The sequence below is a fragment of the Melitaea cinxia genome, chromosome Z (genome assembly GCF_905220565.1).
Source record: "Melitaea cinxia chromosome Z, ilMelCinx1.1, whole genome shotgun sequence".
In the NCBI taxonomy this organism is placed as follows: Eukaryota; Metazoa; Arthropoda; class Insecta; order Lepidoptera; family Nymphalidae; genus Melitaea; species Melitaea cinxia.
Genome location: NC_059424.1, coordinates 15,355,231 through 15,379,503, shown reverse-complemented (window position 1 = coordinate 15,379,503; position 24,273 = coordinate 15,355,231). Strand labels below are relative to the sequence as shown.

Genomic DNA, 24,273 nt, shown 5'->3' with positions numbered 1-24,273 from the left:
AAGGATAAACCCGAAACAGTACAATTTTACAATTTTCATGTATGATGTATAAATCAAAATGATGTTGTTGACCCAATGTACAAGTGTTATGTTGTTGACCCAATGGTTAGAAGATACAACTGTTAAATCAAGTTCAAAAAGCTGGCTTGTACAGGTTTTTAAAAATATATGTATTAGATTTAGCAGTAATAAAATTCACGAGTGTTGTATGACAAACTATATAATAACTATGTAATACAATAATCTAATTCACTATGTAAATTATTAGGATGTGACACAGTGCTACGTGTTAAAAAATTGTTCGTTGGGCGAGAGAGTCACCCACAATTCCTAACACGAGACGACAAGAGAGAGAGTAAAAAAAAATCCTACAGAATCTTAATCTTCGTTTTCAAAAACTCACAAAATCAACTTACACTAAAGCAAAGCTTATACCATAAGACACTACAATGACTCACCCACAATAAATTGCACCCAGATCTTAAGACGGCGAGAGATTCCAACCCAAAAATACCGCAAACACTCGCCCTGAGGCTTATATACAGCAAACCCAGCGCGTCGCGACACAACTACCCCCTAAGGTGAACCGCGACGTAATACAATACGAGGGTATTCCAAAAAATTAAATCAGTCGCCTAGAAAAAGTAAAATAGCAACGCTAATGCATAACTGTGCTATTAAAAATATATGCTACAACAGCATACATACCACGCACGTCAATTAGAGCTATGTCCGTCATACTGCTGAATGACCCTTAGGGGAAGACAAATTGTAATAAATATAGAGAAACTAGCTTCCCGCCCCGGCTTCACACGGGTATTTAATAAAAATTTCCAATCCCTAATTTTTTTTCAAACAACTTATTTCCTTTTCGTTTCGAAATCGCTTGTTTCGCTGTTCAAATCGAACTAACTCTGGCGGGTGACACCGGGCTCTTATATATTTAGAGAGCTAGGCTCTATGATATTCGAGAAAGTTTGAGAATATTTTCTTTCTCACACCTACTAGAATGTTCTCGACATTACTGTCCGCCGTAACAATATGTTCTGCAGCTGTAGCATACGTGGGATAGGCGCGAAATTTAAAAATTTAAATTTTAAAATGTTTTCAGAACTAATTTGAATAACTAAAATAATGTCGCTTTAATTCCAAAATATAAGTTAGCTATTGCTGTATAAATACAATAAAATTTAATATCTTTATTATATAAACAAATGTAATTTAAGACTTTTTTGAAATTGGAATTTTAAATTTCGCGCCATTACTACACATGCTGCAATTGCTCGGAGGGCCTTTCGAAATGCAACCCAAATAATCGTTGTTCTGAATGAAGTTCAAATACTCGACAGCAGATAGCGCCACTACACTTAATTTCCAAGTTGATGGGTTGGAAAGCCCTTATATCTTTAAAAACACGCCTTTTAGGTTAAAACGGAAACTTTTTTGTTCGAGGGGGATAAAGGGCACTATCACACTATATAAGTCCCGTTATCGTGCTGGGATTCCTTTTTATGTTTTATCGGCACGCATATTTTATCAACTTAGTTTTATTATATATAATGATAAATAAGTTTTGGGCTTTTATACTAAAAATTGTTATGTGGTTAATTTATACGCGGTAGAAGTAGGAGCGAGAGGTATACCAGTAAAATCTCTCTATAATCTTCTGAAAGACCTTGGCCTGTCGAGAACTGCAGTAAGTTCTATTTTAGAACAAGTGTAACTAACAGGCTCCTACCAAATTTATCTAGGCAGGGCGGGAAACTCGAGCAGTGAAGGTAAGCATTTATGCGCATCTCAAAGGGGGCCTCCTTAAACCTACACCTAGGTCGTAAGTCCCGGGGGCTGCTCTGAGTTCCTCCTTCTGCCACACGATGGATCGGGCACCCGCACGGTGAATCCATGGAATGCTAAGTAGTTTGTCTCCCCCCCTACAACTATTAATAAATATATTTTAGTTCTTGACCTTTTAGGTAGCTAGGATTTGAGTATAACGGTTAACCTGAACTTATAAATTTGTTTAATGTTATTTGTGTTAAGTGTTTAGGTGTGTACATACATCATTCCACATATCATCTCCCTTTTTAGAAAAAAACCTTACAATTACTCCACATAAATTATATATCGTTTTATAGATAATTGCTTGCTCTACCGGTATCAATAGCTAAAATTATTATTATTGCTTTTGTTTTTGTAAATTATAATTTCAAACAACGTCAACATGATTGACGGTCGTTAAATGTTTTGTTCAATTTCAAATCAACTCGCGTATAAATACTTTTCGTATAGTGACGCGTAGCTCAACGCTTTTGATACTTGCGCCTCTAATTGCTTTTGTTTTTGTAAATTAATTAATTATTAAAATTTTATATATAACACCTTTAATTTTGAAACAACTCACGTATAAATAAATACTTTTCGTATAGTGGCGCGTAGGTAGCTCCTTTTGATTTTTCGCGCCTCTATGTGTCAATTTCAGTCAGTTATTTCTTCGGTCTGTCATCTGATCTTCAAAATGTCATCATAATCATCATCATTTCAGCCTATCACAGTCCACTGCTGGACATAGGCCTCCACAAGTTTACGCCAAAACTGGCGTGAATTCATGTGCTTTGCACATAGTCACCACGCTTGGTAGGCGGATTGGTGACCGCAAGGTGGCTTTGTCGCACCGAAGACGCTGCTGCCCATCTTCGGCTTGTGTATTTCAAAGCCAGCAGTTGGATGCTTATCCCGCCATTGGTCGGCTTTTTAGCTTCATAAGTAAGCGTAAAAATGTATTTAACAAAAAAAAAACTTTAAAATAAATAAAAGTGAATAAGGCCACGTAAATAAAATACAACACAAACTTTTGCTCTACATAGATGTTGTAATGTATAGAGAAGCTTTCATAACAATGTTGACTTACATCCCTCTCGTAATAACCGTTGAGCGTGGATCGTTTATTTATAGCTTAGGATTACACAAAAAACTTTTATATCAGTGATAATGATAGAAAGCTTTATACTGTCATGAAATACCATTAATGTTTTTCTTGATTAATAACATATTATAAAAAATTAAAAACGCACTTTCTAGTTTTTTTTTCAGAAGTTTTTTTCATATCATCATATAATATCGAATAAATAATATTAATAAGACGTGAACGATAATATCAAAATATGTTTGATAGAAAGTCGGCTTAACTCGGAAAATAAAAAATATTAAGTTATTAAAAACATTTTCTTTGATATACATAAGCTCGAGTTTAGATTTATTTAACGCCTCTTTATTGATCTTTTAGATATGAAAATGGTTATTTTTATGAGATGTCCTTTCATTGACAGTTTTGTACATAAAATTTTCCATCAATATCGATGAGAGGATGACTCGTGTAGAGGCTTCACAAACAAACTTCAATTTGTGTTCAATACACCCTATGTGATAGAAATGGAGAATCTTATATAAAAAGAAAACTTATTTTAGGTCTGCTTCAGCCGGGACTGGTCCTATTATATTATATATTGTATATTAATCTATTCAGTTAGTCAATATTATTTATTGACTACCTTAATCAATTATTTTTTATCTTTATCATTGCTATGACAACAATTTGTTACCAATAACGAAATAAAGACGAGATTCTTTAAATCAAAAGTTTAATGTCACAGCTTCGTTTCACGTATTACGGCTGAATTATTTATTTGTAATAATGTAGCGGCATTGTATATAAAATTACAGCAAACGAAATATACAGAATCTTGTAAATTATAATGAGGAATATAGTTTTCATTTGATAAATAATTTATTGTTGAGAAATACCTTTATTTTAATAATGAAAAAAAAAATAATGAAAAAAATTATTGATGTCTAAATACTATAAAATTACGGGTTGTATTCGTTCAACCTATTCAACCAGTTCAACCTATCGCAGTCCACTGTTGAACATAGGTCTCCCCAAGTTTGCGCCAGACAACCCGGTTTTCCGCAATCCTCATCCAGCCTACACCGGTAATTTTACATAAATCATCGGTCCAGCGGGCCGGAAGACGACCCAAACTGCGTTTCCGAAGACGCGGTCTCAACTCCAGGATACGTCTGCTCCAAGAGCTATCGGTTCTGCAACATAGTTGACTAGCCCACTCCCACTTGAACTTGCTAATTCTGTAGGCTATGTCGGTTACTTTCGTTCTCTCGCGGATACTCTCATTTCGTATCCTATCTTTGAGAGAAAGCCAAGCAGTCCCTTCGTCAGTATAAGTGGTATAAAACCACAGGCGATTTATTCAAACTACAAATCGACAGTCCTGTAACTGCCTAGTAAAGCTAGGACGTGTTCGGACACTAACGGTTTTTTTTTAAATGTATACACACACTCACGTACTGTGTGGCTACGGTACTAAAGAATATAGCCACCCTCCCTCTTCCCGTGGGTGTCGTAAGAGGCGACTAAGGGATAACACAGTTCCACTACCACCTTGGAACTTAAAAAGCCAACCGGTGGCGGGATAACCATCCAACTGCTGGCTTTGAAATACACAGGCCGAAGACGGGCAGCAGCGTCTTCGGTGCGACAAAGCCAGCCCTGCGGTCACCAACCCGCCTGCCCAGCGTGGTGACTATGGGCAACACACATGAGTTCATGCATTTTTAGCGCGAACTTGTGGAGGCCTATGTCCAGCAGTGGACTGTATAGGCTGTAATGATGACATACTCACACTTATACATACACACAGACATACACATATACTTACACATATACATTTATATTCAATATAGCTATTTATTTATGTATATATATTTACCCCGTACCTACAGGTTAGCGTACTTCCTATGTACATCACACACTCCACTGGTGTCAACCCAATCATAGGCCTGGACCCCACGTCCGCCGTTAATATTGACCAAAGTCCTTGCCAGCGACATGTCCTGCTTGTGGATGCTTCTTTTCAGGTTGTGCTTCAATATGGTGTTCGTCGAGGCTAATTAACCTGCCGATTGCGTCGTCACCGTCGAAAGTGTAATAGATACAGGTGTTAGTATGTAACATTTTTCTATCCAATACGACAACTTTGCACGCAGCAACAACTAAAATCGGAAAATGTTTAAACTGTAGAAAATAAAATCAAATAGTAAAAAACCTCCATCTCAAAAAATTTACTGAGTTTTGTCAAGTTTTTAAAGTTTTTATTTACATGTTAAATTAAAAAGGTTTCTAAATGTTAGTTTACACATATATCTGTAGAGCTATCTTTGGAACGGCTAAAATGAGATAAAGGAGGTTACATGGCAACATATACTTTATATTCTATAACTCACACGGGATTAGGATCATGATATTAAAAGAATGAGTATCTATATAGAATTCCCCAAGCGAAAGAAGTCGCAGGTACAGCCAGTCATTTAATAAAATAGAACTAGACAAGCATTAAATGTCAAATATTTTTTTTAAAATTTATAATAAGGTTTCTCATACAATATTCTCAAAAGACCAGCTTTACACGTGATATAACTAATTAGAACATTACATATAACTTGATAAAGTCTAAGAGAAGTAAATCGATATTAATATTTTGTTTTCATTATTCTAATTTTTTAATTAGATTATTTCATTTTCATAGAATTCTCTATAACAATAATAATCTCACAATATCTGATGAAAAAACATCTCTAGATATTGTTAGTAAGCTCGGATTATAGGATTATATAAAATAAAAACAACTTAAGACAATGAAAACCTGATTAAACCATCAAAATGAATAATCGGAGGGTATAAAAATTTCAAAAGTATTAAAATTAATTGTCTTATAAATAAATGGCTTATATTAATCCTTATTTTTTTTTTGTAAATATAATCTTTTCAAATTAAATTTATCCGTTTCTGCTTTGAATTTGCCAAGTCGCCTGTTTACACAAACTAAGCGCGTAACCAGCGTTAAGAGAATAAGTACTTATGAAAGTCCTTTACTCGCTTCGACACTATTAATTTTAGTTATTTATCCTTTTTGTTACATTTGTCGATTCAAAAATCTTTACGTAATAAAAATAATCGAGCGGTAAGCAGCCTTTTTTATTATTAAAATGATAATAAATGTTAAATAAAAATATAATAAATATTTATTTGTTAATACTTTTATTTTAAAGTAATCTATGGGTTAGGGTTTAAGTTATTATCACGGTACTAAAAACTAATTAAATAATTTATTTAAGTAAAGTAAAGCTCCCATTAAGTCAAAATTACTTTGGTTGTTATTTGAAAAACATACTTGGAGAAAAAGGAGAAGAACTTTTAAAATTGTCTAAATTCCCTGACGACTGACTACGTTTTATTGTTCTGTCTTTCCTCATTTTAATTCTGATATTCTTCAGAGGAATTCGTATAAATAGCGAAAAAAATACAGGAATTATAATATTTTATTAGTGGGTATTGTAACTATTGTACATTAATGCTAGTTCAAATCATTATATAATTGAATGGACCAAAGAATGTTTGTCTGTATGTCCTTTATAGAATCGTAAACTATGCATTTGATCATGTCATGATCTTCAGCAAAGTGTTATTAAACGAGCCCACAAAGGTTTCAGAGTTGATACGACCAAAAAAAGGCGTAGCAACACGCACAGGGTACAGCTAGTTAACTATAAAATATTTCGTAAACACGTTTATAATTATTTTATGTCACTCGCTAGAGTTATAACATTTGGGAAATTATATACTTTTATATTCAAATATGCTCGAGTGAATAAATATATTAAATTAAAAGTCAACGTGACAGTAGTATAAGACGCTTTTTATTCCAAGAAATAAAAGTCCCCCAAAGGACAGTCATAAAACTGTATCTACATAACCAACGTTCGAGAGAAGTTCTAGACTTTACGAACGTTGTGATAGGTAGAAACGTAGATAATACACTTAAACTAGCTAGGTAGAAACGAGTGTATTCACTTAAAATAAACCTGTTTGTATCTAATACCATAGAACGTATTATAACATAACATATTATTATATGTTTTTAGCGTTGTTAGTGTCTGTGAAACAAGATTGTGATAAATGTCCCGCATGGGTAACCTGTCCATTTATTTTTTTATACAAAATGGGTCGCGTAAGCTTATCTGGGCTTAGGGATCAACATTTTTTATTTATTTATGTAAAGATACAAAAACATGCAGAAATAAATTAAAAAATCAATTTGGCGCTGTTTTAGTCGGTTGTCCTTTTAACCGATTCGGAAAAAAAATATGACGTTAAAAGACAGTTTCCGTTGAAATTATGAGAAAAAAATATTTGTATAGCAAAAATCGGATGACATTTAATGTTAGGGTTTTTGTGAATACAATGAATTCTAAATGGGTTTAAGCATATTTAGAAAATGCCGACATCTTGAAATCGATTACTGTTCGGTCTAACTTTTTAAACTTTCGTTTTAAATTGACCTTAAGTATGGAATATACTCATAAAATAATAAATATTTAAAGATTCGAGGGCGTACAGTCTTAAATAATCGGTGAAAATTTTGAGAACGATTTAATAAACGTCGCGATATTAATCATGTTTTGAGTTACACAGCAGGAAATTATGGAGCAAAATATGGAGCAGCCTGACTAAAGTAGTTCCTCGACCTTACAGAAGACCACAGCTAAATAATACGTTTATCATGTCCCTATTGGTGAGCAAGGTGACCAGAGCTCCTGGGGGAAATAGGCTCGTCAACGCGTTCGCGATGCTTCGATTATTGCAGACGTTTCATCAGGTGAGCCGTACGCGTGTTTACCGACCTAGCTATATAATTATATCTACATAAAAAATGTTGTTTACTATGGAATGGAATATTTTAGCCAAGAAGATGAGTTTTTGTATTGAGGTTGATTGTGAGTTGGAAATGTCTGATAAGAAAAAGAATTATAAAACTCCCTACGTAAAGATATAGACTGGCCGGCTAAGGTTTGTATAGATTTTTTTAAAATTATTTGTATCGAGGATTTATTGTAAAATAAAATAGTTATGAAAGTTTGTATGTAAATTATTATTTTTTTAATGATGATTAATAAGTTTCATTTCGAAATGGTTTTGAGAAATATAAAACTGTAATTTACTATGCAAGCTACTGGAGATAAAAGTGATATACTGCAATAAGCTAGTTCTTTATATACATTCCTTTTCCTATCATTACGCGTTTAATAATTCAGCGCAGACTCAATTACCATCAATATATATAATATTGATTATTTCGTCGCCGAGACAGAGTTTTATATGTTTTTTAACATTAAATATCTTTTTTATATTTACTGTTCTTTTCCATACTTTAAATTTTATTATATTTTCATCTTGCGAAAAAAATATTGAAACTGTGATATTTGAATAAGTGGTTCGAAGGTTCTTGATGTATCCAAGCAAGGGGTAATGGTGGTTGAGATGTAGATTGTATTGTTAAATATATTTTTGTGTGGTAAATAGTATGTTTGGTAAATCGTGTCGTTTTAAATATTTATAACTTACCGCGATTGATAGTTTTACCTTCGTGGTATTCTTCAATATTTTTTTTTTGTATATTATCTTTTTGACGCTGCGTGGGCGCAACGGTCACAGCCATGAATTGCGCCGATTGCGCTGGCAGTTGCGGGTTCAATCCCCGCACATGACAAACATTTGTATTGGCCATACAGGTGTTTACTGTGGTCTGGGTGTTGGTGCAGTCCTTGTGGGTCTCCCCAGCGTGCCTCGGAGAGCACGTTAAGCCATCGGTCCCGGTTGTTATCATGTACACCTGATAGCGATCGTTACTTATATTAGGGAATATATCCGCCAACCCGCATTGGAGCAGCGTGATGGATTAAGCTCTGATCCTTCTCCTACATAGGGAAAGAGGCCTATGCCCAGTAGTGGCACGTTACAGGTTGAAGCGAAGCGAATTTGAAAAAGACGTATTTATGAAAACAAACCGAAAGTAGTGTGTAATATGACATTTAAAGTTTCTTTTGTAATAAGTTTTCTTATTAATTATGTAGAAGTCCTTTATTTTCTTTGGATGATTCTTATTCAATGATCCTCAATTGTATATGACTTCTACGTCGATGATTCAGGAACACGACTAAAATGAGTACAGATAAGCATAACACGACAAATATTTCTATATCCCACACATATTTGTCCTACGCGGGGATTGATCTAGCGACTGTTTTTTTAGTTAATTTTCTCTCTACAGTAAATGTATTACACCAGTCTGTTATGTTTGTAATCTTCTTTTTTCTAGAATAATCTAATACTATTAAACGAGCCATTCTTGTATATATATATATATATATATATATATATATATATATATATATATATATATATAATCTGAATCTCGAAAACGGCTCCAACGATTTTTATTAAATTTAGTATGCAGGGGATTTCGGTGGAGATAAATAAATCTAGCTAGGATTCATTTTTAGAAAATGTCGTTTTATCCCAGTTTTTAGATAATGAAAAAATGGCTACAATATCGTTAGAATACCAAGTAAATTTCGCACTTGTCAATAAAGTTGTTATAGGTCAGGTGGGAAATCGGCCTGTCGCTATCGACCGAAAAGACCATGGTTCAAATCCTCAAATTTCCAGGTCGAGTATTATTTTTCTTTTTTTTTCTAATTGCACTCTTTATTTTTTATTTAAATAGCCAGTTCTATTTTTTTATTATTTTGTCGGTAATATCTGAAAATATTTTTTTATATAAAAAAATATTATTTTTCAATTATTATTTTTTTATTTTTCATCTTTTACATTTATTTATATTTTTTATTATTGTAGGTAAAACAAAATATTATTCATATTTTATAAATATGTAATTCGTATAATAATATATTTCCAAAAAACACGATTTACTAAAAATACCGAGCTAAGCTGGGTACCAGTTACTATTATTTCAGAGAATACAATTACATAAGTGTTATGGATGCCCTTTGCTTGTGCTGTATCACTTGGTTATCTTGCAATATGTTGGTGTAATAAATGTATTACATTATTATATTTGTGTATTTTGTATATTTTGAATATTGTTATTTGGTTTATATACCAAATATAAAAATGTGTTTGTTCTCAAATAAATACAACAGGCAGTCTAAGTCAAATAGATACGAATTATGAGACATAAATCAAAACACTATTTATTTATTAAATTGAGAATATATGAGAAGCACTAGCTTTCGAATAAAAAAAAATAATCATCAAAAACGCTACCCTAGGTTAAAAGTTATGAGGTAACACACATAAAAAATACAGTTGAATTAAGATTCTTCTTTTCTTGACATTGGTTAAAAATGTGACAAACCTTGAATAATTCTCTAAATTATTTAGTGTTTGTAATTTTTATTATTTTCTGCCAGAACCGCAAATTTACAATTTTCATTCATTGTTGGCAGTTTTAAATACGATATACACATTCTTTTAACGTGAGATGTTTTAACGTGGGATGTAATTAAGCCTATCTTATGTTCTCACTGTAGCGAATGTATGTAAATTAATTCATTCGGGTGAGTAGACGACACTCGGCATTATTTAATTTGTCACTCCTTAGCCGACGATGATATCCCATACATGACGATAATTTTAGCATTCTAGAGTGTTCTTAGATTAACTTAATTATTAATTTATGTAAGTCAGAAATATTTATATGTTTTTAACGATAGTGAAAAAATATTGATGAAAGCTATAAAAGTGAACGATTTAATTACAAAATCTGAACAATAACTTTTCCATTACAAAAACAAACGCTATTTTTTCTGTCTGCCCGTTTACGCTAGCAATCGATAAGAATAATATTATTTTTTCTTGTTATCTACCGCCAGAAAGATGTTTAATTATATTCAGATTAGTTTAGACTACTTTTGAGACAAAGAAAAATATTAAAATTTGAATTATTAAGTTAAAGCCGTGGTTGGTAGTGAGTATATATGTGTGGACATTGTTGATCTAGAACTGTATATAATTTGTGTTACATAAGAGTTTCATAACAATCGGGGACGATAAAAATGTCCAGGAAACTGGGACTACAAAATTTAACAATCACTTCTTGCCTCTCCTCAGTGTCCGCTATTTTATCTGAAATAGAAATAAAATTGAAATATGACAATAGAAGAACCAATCCACGTCGTTAAAATATTAAGAGTACTACAGTGACATAAATAAACTACTAGAATGTTGGAGCTTAAACTTGATCTTTGTATTCGGTAAGTCACAATTAAACTAGAGTAGATATATACGAAGATAGGGTACCTATATATATATTTAATATACATGTACGTTTGTTTGTTTATATGTATAATTTATAGTGTCTATATTGATGAAGGTCTATGTACCTATATTTATTTATGTAAAAATTTCTATTTGTTGTAAACTTATTAAAGGTTCCTTGTAACAAGTACGTGAAAAAGTTTATTACTAGAACAAGCAGGCGTAGTGGGCCCGTAATCAAAGCGTTTGATATGCTGCTGAAATAACCGAGTGCCAAAATTCACATTTTCATTTAATTTTATAAGATCCTGTTGGTTTGCAGTAAGTTTTTCTTAATGAAAGAGTCATCACGATTATAGTTAATATTTAAATCAAAACTAAATAAACTACACTTTACTATTACTGACACTGGACAGATAAAAATTAATTAAGAAAAATAATTGTCATATGAGTTTACTGTCAATTACGTATGTATCAATTCCAAAGGCAAATAGTAATTTTATAAATTTAGAAAGTAACACTTTTTTGTATCGATTCGCTGATAATATTATTAAAAGCGATGTATAAGTATATACGCGTAGCTAAAAATATAAATAAAACATTTATTACGGTTCAAAGATACTGCGATTCGTGTGCTCCAGAAGCTCCACCGAGTTGCCCGTGCCCTTCTCCACCTCCTTGCACCCCATGCACCCCTTTGCCAGTGTACCACTGCAAGCCTAGGACAAAGTACGATGTAAACTTTATATACATAAACGACCAGCCCCCAAGCACTGCCTTAAAGGACTTTGTTGATCGAACTGCGCAAATACTTTTCTGGACCGAACTTATTAGAGGTGAAAATCTTTAATTTAAACTTTGAAACTGGTTTAATATATTCGATTATTGATTTAGTCTATTAGCACCACCCTCCTCTATTCTCGCCTGTTCTTTCTCGTTTTCGCCACTCCAATGTGGCAATAAAGGTAGTTTATCTATGGAGGAAAAGAAGGTTTGAGCGGAATTAAGTACGTGGCTCAGTTTTGGTTTTGCTAATTTCTCTACCATGTGTAAAGATATATTAGGTCTGTATGATATCATCCAGAATCAGTGCCAATGGGACGATTAAAACCAAAGAGACACAACATAATTATTTTACCGGTATTCCTAATAATTGTATTTTGGATAGGGTGGATAAATTTAAATATATCGGACACTATCTGACTTCCGATCTTAAAGACGATACTGATATTGAACGGGAGCGGTGAGCATTGAGCGAATATGCTTGCTCGTAGGTTTGCAAGCAGTTCACCTAACGTTAAGATAACATTATTTAGAGCATATTGTACATCTTTTTACACGTGTAGCCTATGGGTGGGATATACTCAAAAATCTTATAGTGCTGTTGGGGCTGCCTCGATACTGCAGCGCCTCAGGGATGTTCGCTGAAGCGCGTGTTGATTGTTCTTAAGCTCTCATGAGAAAAATATCTCTGGTGCGTAAGGTACGGGGAGTGCCAACAGAATTATGGACATAATATACAGTATACTGGATTGTATATACATGAATCATTGCTGTGCAGTTGCAAATGGAATGGTGCAGCGGTGATTCGTGTGTATTGTAACATTTAATTGTAATATTTCTTTGTAACGTTTATTTATTAAAAAAAAAAAATAATTCAACTAACATAGTATGTAAGATATATTGTTTACTAACCAAAATGAGTCACTGGTTACTTAAATAGAGATTATTATTATTATTAACTGAATGTCACTCCGCCCGCCCAATACATAATAGATACATATATTATAATAACTACTTATATAAATAATATAGTAAATTTACTTATACTTACATATATAAATATAAGCGGGTGGAGGAATACGCCCCGGCAGGGAGATCAAACGGCCGGGGGTTAGGGCTGTAGGCTGAGAAACCGGCGGACAATCCTAGCCGAGTCAAGTAACACCGCCTTCTGCATCCTGGCTGCGAGCGAACCGTCCCGGATCTCCAGTTGCCTCAGATGGTGAGCGAGGCTAACCGGGATCAAACCGTTGGCAGATATTACGATAGGTTACGTCGAAATTGTTCGAGCTCGGCGGCGTCAAATATGCCCTTTCGTTGGATGTACCGAGCTCGATCTGCCAGGTTCTGTTCCGTAACAGTTAGCGTAGGCTCAAGCAGTAGGAACTCGCGGTGCATTACTGCCCGGTAGCCAGTCCGCCCGGTTTCACGTCCTACAGCCCTATAGTACGCACGCATGACACTCTCGTTCATTTTCGGTGTCCATCTCATGCGACGTACTCCACCAGCGGCGGGCAACGAATGCTGAGTCCCTTGGGACTCTGTCGTCGCCAAGCCAACTGGCGGCGATGGTGGATAACCCAACCGGTCAGGTGGTGGTGCCGGTCGGCGGGGTTGGCTGGCGGCCCGCATGCTGCCACGTCCAGCGCCAGCTCCAGACGCGCCCTGGCGTCCCCCAGGCAGCGGCCCTATGCGCCTTTGTAAATCATCCTCCATCATAGTATTTTTTTGAGTGCTAATATACTCACTTGGAGAGGCACTCACGCTCTCCAAGGAGGCTGCGCGGGTGTTATGCAGCTTTTGTTGCCCTTAGTCGCCTTCTACGACACCCTAGGCGTAGGAAGGGGTGGTCCTATTCTACTCTGCCGGGAACCACATTATTATTATTATTATTATTATTATTATTATTATTATTATTATTATTATTGTTATTATTACTATAATTATATATGTACTCTAGGTATGAATCCAACCCGCGTTAAGGCGACTACTCACATCACTGTACCAGAATCACTGTCTTTTCTTATTTCTTATTTATTCATTAGTAAATTGTATTTATCCAAGCCAAGCTAAATCGTAAATATTTGTCTTATTTATACTATAAGCGTTCGATATAAGTATTCACTTACATTATTTTTATGGATACATATAATATATGAATCATCTATAAAAATAAATAAAAAATTTAATATTAAAAATAGATACTCTGTTTGTAATATTAAAATAACCGCTTTAAAAAGTCATACATATACCAAAATGACATTTTTTATCATTTTTGTCTGTCTGCCTATGTGTCTGTTTGTTCCGGCTAATCTCTGAAACAGCTGGACCGATTTTAACGGGTTTTCATAGCTGATGTGATAGGAAGTAGCTTAGGCTACTTTTATTTTAGATTTTTTTATAACTCTGTAAACTAAACAATAACTATTTTGTTAAAAACCCCGCGTACGAAGTCGCGGGCACAGCTAGTCATATATATTATTAGCTATATACGTGTAGCCTTATAATCTATATTTACGATAGTTTTCATTTTATAAACGAAAATGTGTTATGTTTACAAAAGAGGATACAATTTATTATACTAACCGTTTTTGAATAGAGGTAAATCGGTATAAGAATTAAAAATAAATTAAAATAATATTTTATAATTTTTACGTCTTAGGTTTTGCTGTGACTCTTGGACATATATTCAAAGAGCCTGCAACCATTAACTATCCATTCGAAAAGGGACCGCTGTCACCTCGATTCCGTGGCGAGCATGCACTTAGGAGATATCCTACGGGAGAGGAGAGATGTATCGCTTGCAAACTGTGTGAAGCCTTCTGTCCATCTCAAGCGATAACGATTGAAGCGGAGGAAAGACAGGATGGCTCCCGGCGAGCAACGAGATACGACATAGATCTCACTAAGTGCATATTTTGTGGTTACTGTCAAGAAGCTTGTCCTGTCGACGCAATAGTTGAAGGTCCAAATTTCGAATACTCAACCGAAACGCACGAAGAATTACTATACAATAAAGAGAAACTGCTGAGCAACGGTGACCGATGGGAACCGGAGATTGTTAGCAATTTGAGAGACAATCATTTATATCGATAGATTATTATTTATCGGTAATTAACTATTATACCGAAAGCCATGTTTGTATTTGATTTCGATATTGTTGATATAACATCAATTAGAATCACACACAATTAGGCTCTGTTTAGATAAGAGACAGAAAAAATATACGTATTCATTACTCATAAATATATGTTAAGAAGGCCTATTTTATTTCTTTTTTTTTTACTTGTGTGTTATTGAATTATTATTATTGCTGAGTAATTTATAAAATTAAAAGTTATGTAGCGTTATCATAATATTGAAAATAGTTGTTTTTAATTTTGTTATAATATTTAATCCTCGATATTTGTTAAGATAAGGATTTTACCTTATTTGAGTTTTAATTTTAATGAAGGAAGACGTTTCATCACAACGAAAGATCAATTCCATTATGTTTATCGACAGATGGATATTTCTTAGATTTAATAAATAAACGCTTCACACTCAACGGTCCCCAGTAGGGTTTTCTCCTGTGTCGGGGGTCCGGAAACACAGATAATACACAAGCACAAACGCACAGACCACGACAAACGTCTGTATGGCCAATACAAATATCTGTCGTGAGCGGGGATCGAACCCGCGACCCCCAGCACAACAGTCAGTACTGTGACCGCTGCGCTAACGCGTTTTCAAGTAATACACCTTATCCATTCAAAAATAACATTTTTTTATAATTTTTGTTGTCCGGCTGTCTGTCTGTTTGTTCCGGCTAATCTTTGAAACGGCTGGACCGATTTTGACGGGATTTTCACTGGCAGATAGCGGATGTAATAAGGAGTAACTAAGGCTACTTTTTTTTAGAAATTTATTTATTTTATAACTCTGCGAAGTGAACAATAACTTTTTCTTTAAATTCTACGGGGACGACGTCGCGGGCATAGCTAGTTTAGTTATAAAAATACATTTTTTTTTAGTAACTAAAACACAATTTTTAAAGATGTTATTTTATACTAAGTTGCTTTTAAAATTTGCTTGTTAAAATAATTTTGGCAATTTATGTATTTAATTACGAAAACGTACTTTCACTAATTTTACTTTAATAACGCGTTGATGGCTTTTCGTATAAGATAAGATGGCTATTATGAGTAAAATTTCAATTTCAGCCTATCGTTATCCTTCAAAAGGAAAACCTATAAAATATCATTATCGTCATAATCTAATACATATAATAAATAGGTCGGGGAAAAAGTCTTTATGTATTTTCTTGTAAAAAGTTGCAATCAAATCTTTTTCGCTGTATTGTTTTTAACTGGCTGGTTTTGATACCATAAAAAGGTTTTTAAAACTGAAATTAAAAGGTAAAAAAAAAAAAAACGGTTTCTGGTCACTTTCATTTGTTTTTCTGTCCGCTGAAATGGGTATATTCAACGAAGAAATTTGGTAAAGAAAGTTTTATTCTAAGAAGGAATAAATAAAACAATTTGTGACGTTCATGGACCTAATGCAATGTCATTAAAAGTAGCACAAAATTGGTTTGCAGTCTTTTAAAAGTATTTTCATACAAATTGGGCCCCTCAGACTACCTTAATCCGATCCTGTCAAAAATCTGTTCTCAGTGTACGTCAACAAACTATTGACTATCTCTCTGCCCAATTTCAAGCTGTAGCATAAAAAAATTATAGTAATTAATAAAAAGTTTTGATAGTCCGTATATCTCCATCTGTGTATATATAAATTTCGTGTCACGATGTATGTTCCAGATAGACTCCGAAACTTACACATACCCAATTTTTATCGAATTTCGTTTAAGCATCTGTAATTTGGGCCAACTTGGGAGATAGGGTAGTTTTTATCTCAATTGGACCCGGTAGGTGGTGGAATAAAATTTGGTGGCTGTTTTCCGGGCAGGACAACGTCTGCCGAGTCCACTAGCATAATAATTTGCTTCACAACCTCCTCTATCTTCCAGTGCTGTATAAGCCTGTAAAAATCGGTTCAGTCGTTCCAGCACTCGCGCGCGGTAATTGTGGTTTTTCCCGCGTAAATCCCGACTTAACTTCTTTATCTTCCATTGAAAATCCTATAAAAATCGGTTAAGCCGTTCCGAAGTATAACTCGGACCAACAGAAGGACAGACAGAGGGTTGTTTTAGTATCGTGTTAATAATTATATGCGCTTAGAAAAAAACAATAATTTTGTTATCGCAGACAAACAGTTCAATTTTATTGTTCAACAGCTTAGCGTGCTCTCCGAGGCACGGCGAGGAGACCCAATAGGTCAAACATCCAAATCTGTTTGTATAAATCGCCGGTGTTGAAGCAAGTATATGGCACCCGCAACACACGCCAGAGTGGTTGTTGAAAATAATATATTTAAATATAGTGAAAAGAAAATTATAAGTAACAAAATTTTAAGAATGAGAAAAGCAAAACATTTCTTGATACATAAGAGGCAACAAGCTTATATTTTTTCGATTTTTCTACAATTTGGTAAGTGACAAAAATACGGTTCTGTGACAGATCAAGGGATGACCGCTGGGGTTTTCTTTTCAATTACACCGTTTGGATACAGAACTTGAATACAATATTGTTAAGTGTCGTGCTACACTCAATCTAAGTGATTCTTATGTATATGTATAATAGTGTCGATAAATATACCACACTAATGCTATTTTTACGAAGAGAAATCATGTATATTTATGAAATTTCATAATTAATACAGACGTAACCCTATATTTAGTTCCATATAAGCTTTAAGGACACACTGCTTACACAAACAACTATTAAAACTAATCTAGATCTACTAAAATCCTTTTGTTAGTATTAGCGTCATGTGAATCACTTAAGAAGTAACGTGCTCGTACATAAATCCTGCTAATATCATAATGCGTATATTATGAGTATGGATGTACGGATATTTGCTATTGTTTGCTTAAACTGCTCTAAGATTATTTTCCCTTTTATTGAGTATGTTCTATTTTATATTTATTTATCGAAGTTATATTTCTTTTGGCACGTTAGGGAATATGATGAGAGTTGGTAAATTTTTACGATGCGCGCGCACACCGTCATACCCGAAGTTAGCTAGTCAACGTAGATAAAGTTAGCAACGTGAAGTTGCTAATGAAGTATAACTTCTTACGTGCTTACATAAGTACACACACACATACACGCTTAGGCTTCAGCCTGTAATATCCCACTACTGGGCATAGGTCTCTTTCCCCATGTAGGAGAAGGATCAGAGCTTAATCCACCACGCTGCTCCAATGCGGGTTGGCGTATATATAACCTACTATGAGTAACGATCGCTATCAGGTGTACATGATAACAACCCGGACCGACGGCTTAACGTGCTCTCCGAGGCACGGTGGGGGAGACCCACAAGGACTGCACAAACACCCAGACCAGGGCAAACACCTGTATGGCCAATACAAATGTTTGTCATGTGCGAGGATCGAACCCGCAACCGCCAGCGCAACAGGTACAATCCATGGCTGTAACCGTTGCGCCAACGCGGCGTCACACACACACACACACACACACACACACACACACTTTTTTTTCTATTTCTCTAGATTTATATATTTTAATTTCTAGAGTTAGTAAATAGCTGTATTGTCCATCTTATAGTAAGCGGATACTGCAGACCACGAACTCCTATAATTATACATGGCACAAAAGCGTTAAGCGACCGCGCTATTTAAGATATTTAAATATCGGTATTATAATTTAATGAGAGACTGGTTTAGAGACGCCTCCCGTTCCCGTTGTCAACCTCGATCGGTGCAGTAGAGTTTCTAAATCGTTCCTTTATAAATGTTAAGTATCTGGATGACCGAGCTTAGCTCTTTTTTTTAATTCGAAATGTTATTTAAATATGAATTACATTCTGGTGAAATAATTATAATATTCTTCAATTTTACTAGCATAATAAAAACAAAAATATGAACTCGTTAATTAAATAAAAAATCACGAGTGTAATTAGAAAAATTAAAATTTGAACCGGGGTCTTCTCGTTTCGGGACTGGCCGATTTCCCACCTGAGCTATTGTAAACTAGTAGACAGTGTCGAAATTTACCTTAGTGTTCTAATGATATTGTAGCCATTTTGTCAAAGCCTAAAAACAGGGATAAAATGACATTTTCTTAAATGAATTCTAGCTAGATCGATTTATCGTCCACGAAATCCTGTTGCAGCTATTTCCGAGATTTAAATTATATATCACTACAAAGTATAAAACAAAGTCGCTTTCCATTGTCTGTATGCTTAGATTTTTAAAACTTCGCAACGGCTTTTGATGTGGTTTCCTTTAGTAAATAGAGTAATTCCAGAGGAAGGTCTATATATTTTAATACATGCATAATATAGTAGTCAAACATTGACAGTTTTTAAATAAAGAAACTTTGCGCTTACATTGCACATATTTATTTTGTATTTCATATTTAGTATCAGCATTTTCGTACCAAGTTACGTTCTAGGATATTTGTTAAATGTCAAAACGAGCCTCTTATTTTGTGACGACTATAGATATAAAAATCGCAAGAGAAAGAGTTAACGTCAAATTGGTGGTATAGTACGGGTATCGCACGGATATGGTTTTTCAATAAATATATGTCGGCACTAGCACTGTCGTACGCAATTAGCAAGGAATTTATAAACAACAGACGCACATCGTTCGATAGTCAACTACCCTCACTCATTATATTACTCGAGTTATTCTGACATGTATAAAACGAACGGCTACGGCAGTCTTGACTCTGGCTTGACACGGTACACTTGTTGTATCCTGCTAGTAGCTTAACCTAGACTCTTTCAATAATTAATTTGTGCAAACGAATTAATTGTTACATATAAGAGTGGACAACTCGAGCAGTGAAGGTGAACGTTGATGCGCATCTCAAAGAGGATCTCCTAAAACCTACACCTAGGTCGCAAGTCCTAGGCACTGCTCTGAGATACTCCCTCTGCCACACGATGGACTCGGCACCTGCACGGTGAATCCATCGAATGCTAAGAAGTTAGTCTCCGCCCCGTTAACTAATAACTATCTCTATTTATTTTCTATCGTGCGATAATATTGATTGTAGAATAATATTCACACATAAATGCCATAGAGAGTCACTAGTTTCAACTTGTGAAATTTTTAAAAGACATTTTGCTTGCATACTAAAAATGTTTTTTTAAACATCAGATCCCGTAAACCTCCGTGTGTCTGTGTGTATGGAAACTGGCGTGGTCACGATAACTGTCGAAAAACTTAAGTCTAATTCAGTGTAGTTTAATTATAATTCCTAATTATTAGCAATAAACTAAAATCCACTTATTGTTTGTATATCAATATATATGTAAATAAGGTTCTCTAAGGTCTTTTCTGGGTGGACAATGGCGTAAAAGATTTAAAAAAAATCATAGAACTACAAATTTCGTTTTAAGTTCGCAATAAAGCAACCAATTTAATAGTGAAAAATAAGATTATGAGGCGTGCAATTTTGGATTTTCCATACTTTTGTGAAGTTGATGGACTTCCCCGGTTGGTCTGCAAACCTTGAATAATATATTTTTTGCTGTGCCCTATTTTAATATTAATAATTAATTACTTTACGTTTGATATAAATTGATTAATAGGTACTTTTCAAAGGCTAAAATATTAGGTACCGAATGTTACCCTTATCCTCTCTTTTTTTTTAAATCTTGACTCATAATAACTGTTATTGAAAAACATACTTGTTACTGATACACATGAATGAGTAGTTTTATTTTAAAATTTTTGCGTAACTCGTAAAAAATAGCTTTTATTTATAAAAAAGTTTTTAGAATACTTTTACAGACGAATTCCAACGACAATGTAGCATTGCTTTCAACAGTGATTAAAAAAAAAATGTTCTGTAAACTTATTTTTAATCAAAAAAAATTAAGCCTGTTTGTCAAATTTATAAAACACTGCAGGGTCAGAAAGGGGTGACGACAAAGAGAGCTAATTACTATGTTCCTGTGTCGTCTTAGAAGAGAAATGGCAAATGAACTTGGTATATCCGGCTAGAAAAAACAATGGCCCAGTGGAAGGTAACAAATACGAGCAATCGGAAATTGAATTAGTAGTCAGGTTTTTTTTTAATTAAGGAAATTGTAATATCCAAACAAAAGATGTACAAAGGCACCGTGCTTTTAAAGATGGCTGATTTTGTATATTAAAAATACACTGGCATTTACTGTTTCTGCTTTTGTTTTACATTTTATCCAACGATACTAAATTTTAATTTTCATTTTAAGAGCTGAGTCAATTATACTGATGAGAAAAATTGTAAGCGCTAATCGTACCGTGGTCGCTTAACGAACCAACCCAATCTAAGAGTAAAGTTAAAATGTAACAACGTTGACGTTTAACGAGCGCGTGGCGGGAAACAAAGACATTTAAATGTGTTTGTGTGTAACTCGCAAGTATATTGTCATGCTCGCAATCCCAGATCACGTATTACAAATAACATGTAGGCAAATATTTTACTATAATAAGACTGAAATGCTATTTTCCTTTCGCTTGGCAAGTTCGGCTCGAGACTGATTTGTATTTTGTACTAGCTGCCCGGACAGAGTTCGTTATGTTAAAAAAGGTTTTTATTTTTTATTTTTTTTAGGATGACACGTACCGCGGGCCTTAAGGAACATACAAAAATAAATAATTAGCCGAATCGGTCGAACCATTCTCGAGTTATGCGCTTAGCAACATTCATTTTTATTAATATAGAAGAAAAAAGATTTAACATACTTGTTACCTAAATATAAGTAATAGCTGATGAAGTATAAGCTGATCCCGCAAACGTTGTTTTGCCATATATGTTATAAGCCCCTTCACCACCTATAGCTTCGGGGTATGAAAAATAGATGTTGGCTGATTCTCAAACCTACCCGATATGTACACAAAATTTCATAAAAATCGGTCCAGCCGTTTTGGAGGAGTATGTTAACTAATATTGTGACACGAGAATTTTATATATAAGACTAGCTGTGCCCACCACTTCCTCCGCGTGGAATTAAAAAAAATAATAATAATTCAGTTCTCAGAGTTCTAAAATAAATACAATTCTAAAAGAAAAGTAGCCTAAGTTATTCCTTATTACATCAGCTATCCGCCAGTGAAAGTACCGTCAAAAACGGCCCAACCGTTTCAGAAATTAGTCGGATCAAACAGACAGACAAAAATTGTAAAAAATGTTGTTTTGGTATATGTACTGTGTTATACATCCACGAGCATTAAGTGAAAAGCGGTTATTTTAATATTACAAACAGACACACCAATTTTATTTATTTGTAAAGATAGATAATAGGTTATTTAAGAAAAATTGCAGTGACATGTTCATATTAAGTAAGGAAAAATGTGTTAATTACGTAATTAGGGATTTGTAAAAAGTTGAACAATATATACTATAATAGTAATACAAAACAGTAACTCCGTTGGATATATGATAAATAATCTAGAGTGTACATTATGTAACATTGTAGTTTGACTAGATTGTTCATTAGGTAAATGTGGTTGTAAACGGTCATTACGGCAGCGAGTTCGTGACGGTGCGTTTTATGTCCACGATTTTGGGAATCATACCTGAGCTGCCTTGTTTTAACTATCCTGATTAGATTTTAGGTTTTCCTTATTTTACTGAAGTTAATATGATGATAAAAATTATACACGTTTATTTATCAGGGATAAATTGTGATACAAGTAAGATAGGTGGTATTTTATTTATTTATTTGATTTACCAACTTGATTCATATTAGATTATTTATACATATTATATGATGTATTTAAATTATAGGTATGCACAACATTAAAAAATATATATAAAGTTAGTTAACAAAATAACAAGATTTAAATAAATACTAATATTTTATTTTATTTTATACTAACTACAGAACGAGGATGATTTGACAACCATTCAGTTGTAATTAAGTATTGCAAATTACAAACATTTTTGTTTTTAAATTACCCAGACTGTCGCAAAAGAGATCATATTCACAATTTTCATAAAGCTCACTGTAGTCCTCGTCATAGAGCACAAAGTTGAGTTTAAGCTATAGTTTCTTTTTTTACCAATGAATAATAAATAAACACCAAAATTATGACTGTGAGTAACTTACAACTTCCAACAGTAATTGTCAGCATGTAGTTATATTATATTGTTAAACAAGAATAAAGCCTTATATTATTTTATGTTAAATTGATCTGTAAACTGTCCGTATTAAAAAAAGAAGTAATAAAACATGTGAATTGGGTATATATATATTACGCATCTTACGCATGCTCAGCAGTGGGATGTTACAGACTGAATTGTTGTTGAAAACTACATAATTATATATACCTTAAAATGCATAGTTTTATAAACAAAAATTGTAGTTATAATGCCTGCAACTTATATAAACTAAACTAAAGCCTAACTAACATTGAATGAAATTGACTACAACATATACAGTCCTGGTGTATTGGTGCGTGTGCCATCTACGTATCTAAATACCGGCGGTTTGTTTCTCGTTCGGGATGTATATTTGTGTTTGTGCAAATATTTCTTTTCCGTTTGGATGTCTGACGGTTTCTCAACCGTGCCTCGGAGAGCGCGTTAAGCTGTTGGTCCCGGTTGTTACTATATATGTTGCAGTCAGAACTCTTAACCAGTCAAAAGTACTATTGACTAGCGAAATCAGTCAAAAGTACTTTTGACTGGACAAGTTGGTCAAAAGTGGTTTTGACTGAAAGTTATTGGTTATTAGTACTTTTGACTGCAAATTAGCGGTTAAAAATACTTTTGACTGACGCTCTCCGTCAAAAGTAGTTTTACCTGCAAAAAAGCGTCAGTCAAAAGCACTATTAACTCGTTAGATGTGAATAAATTTAGTCAAATGATCCTGATAAACCATAATAAATTTATGCCCGCGATCTTCTTGCGACTGCATATCAATCAGATCAACTTGGCAGCGGCTGTTCATTTCAGTGTGCAGGATCGGTTTCTAAACCTGACCCATCATTTTCTTGCTTTTCTTCCTTTGGCATACTTCGCACATTGATAAATATATATTAATCATTTCTTTTGTAACATTAGCGTACTTTTTTGTCGTTTCATTCTTAAGTCTATCGCGACCACCATGCCCTATAGAAATATGAGCAGCATCAATAATGTCGTAGATTTCCTCAGCCGGCAAAAATATTTGACAGGTTCTGTGTTTGTAACTAATTTTTTTATACCACAAACTTCAATGTGTTAAAGCGTTGTAGT

The 24,273-nt window shown here is 34.0% G+C and overlaps 1 protein-coding gene across 1 annotated transcript; it reads left to right on the top strand.

Moving 5' to 3' along the window:
* Positions 1-11,155: 11,155 nt before the first annotated feature.
* Positions 11,156-15,070, top strand: LOC123668851 (NADH-ubiquinone oxidoreductase subunit 8-like). The gene is made up of 3 exons (XM_045602542.1): positions 11,156-11,187; positions 11,810-12,027; positions 14,637-15,070. Exons 1-3 carry the CDS (start codon positions 11,156-11,158, stop codon positions 15,068-15,070), a joined length of 684 nt encoding a protein of 227 aa, XP_045458498.1.
* Positions 15,071-24,273: the final 9,203 nt, after the last annotated feature.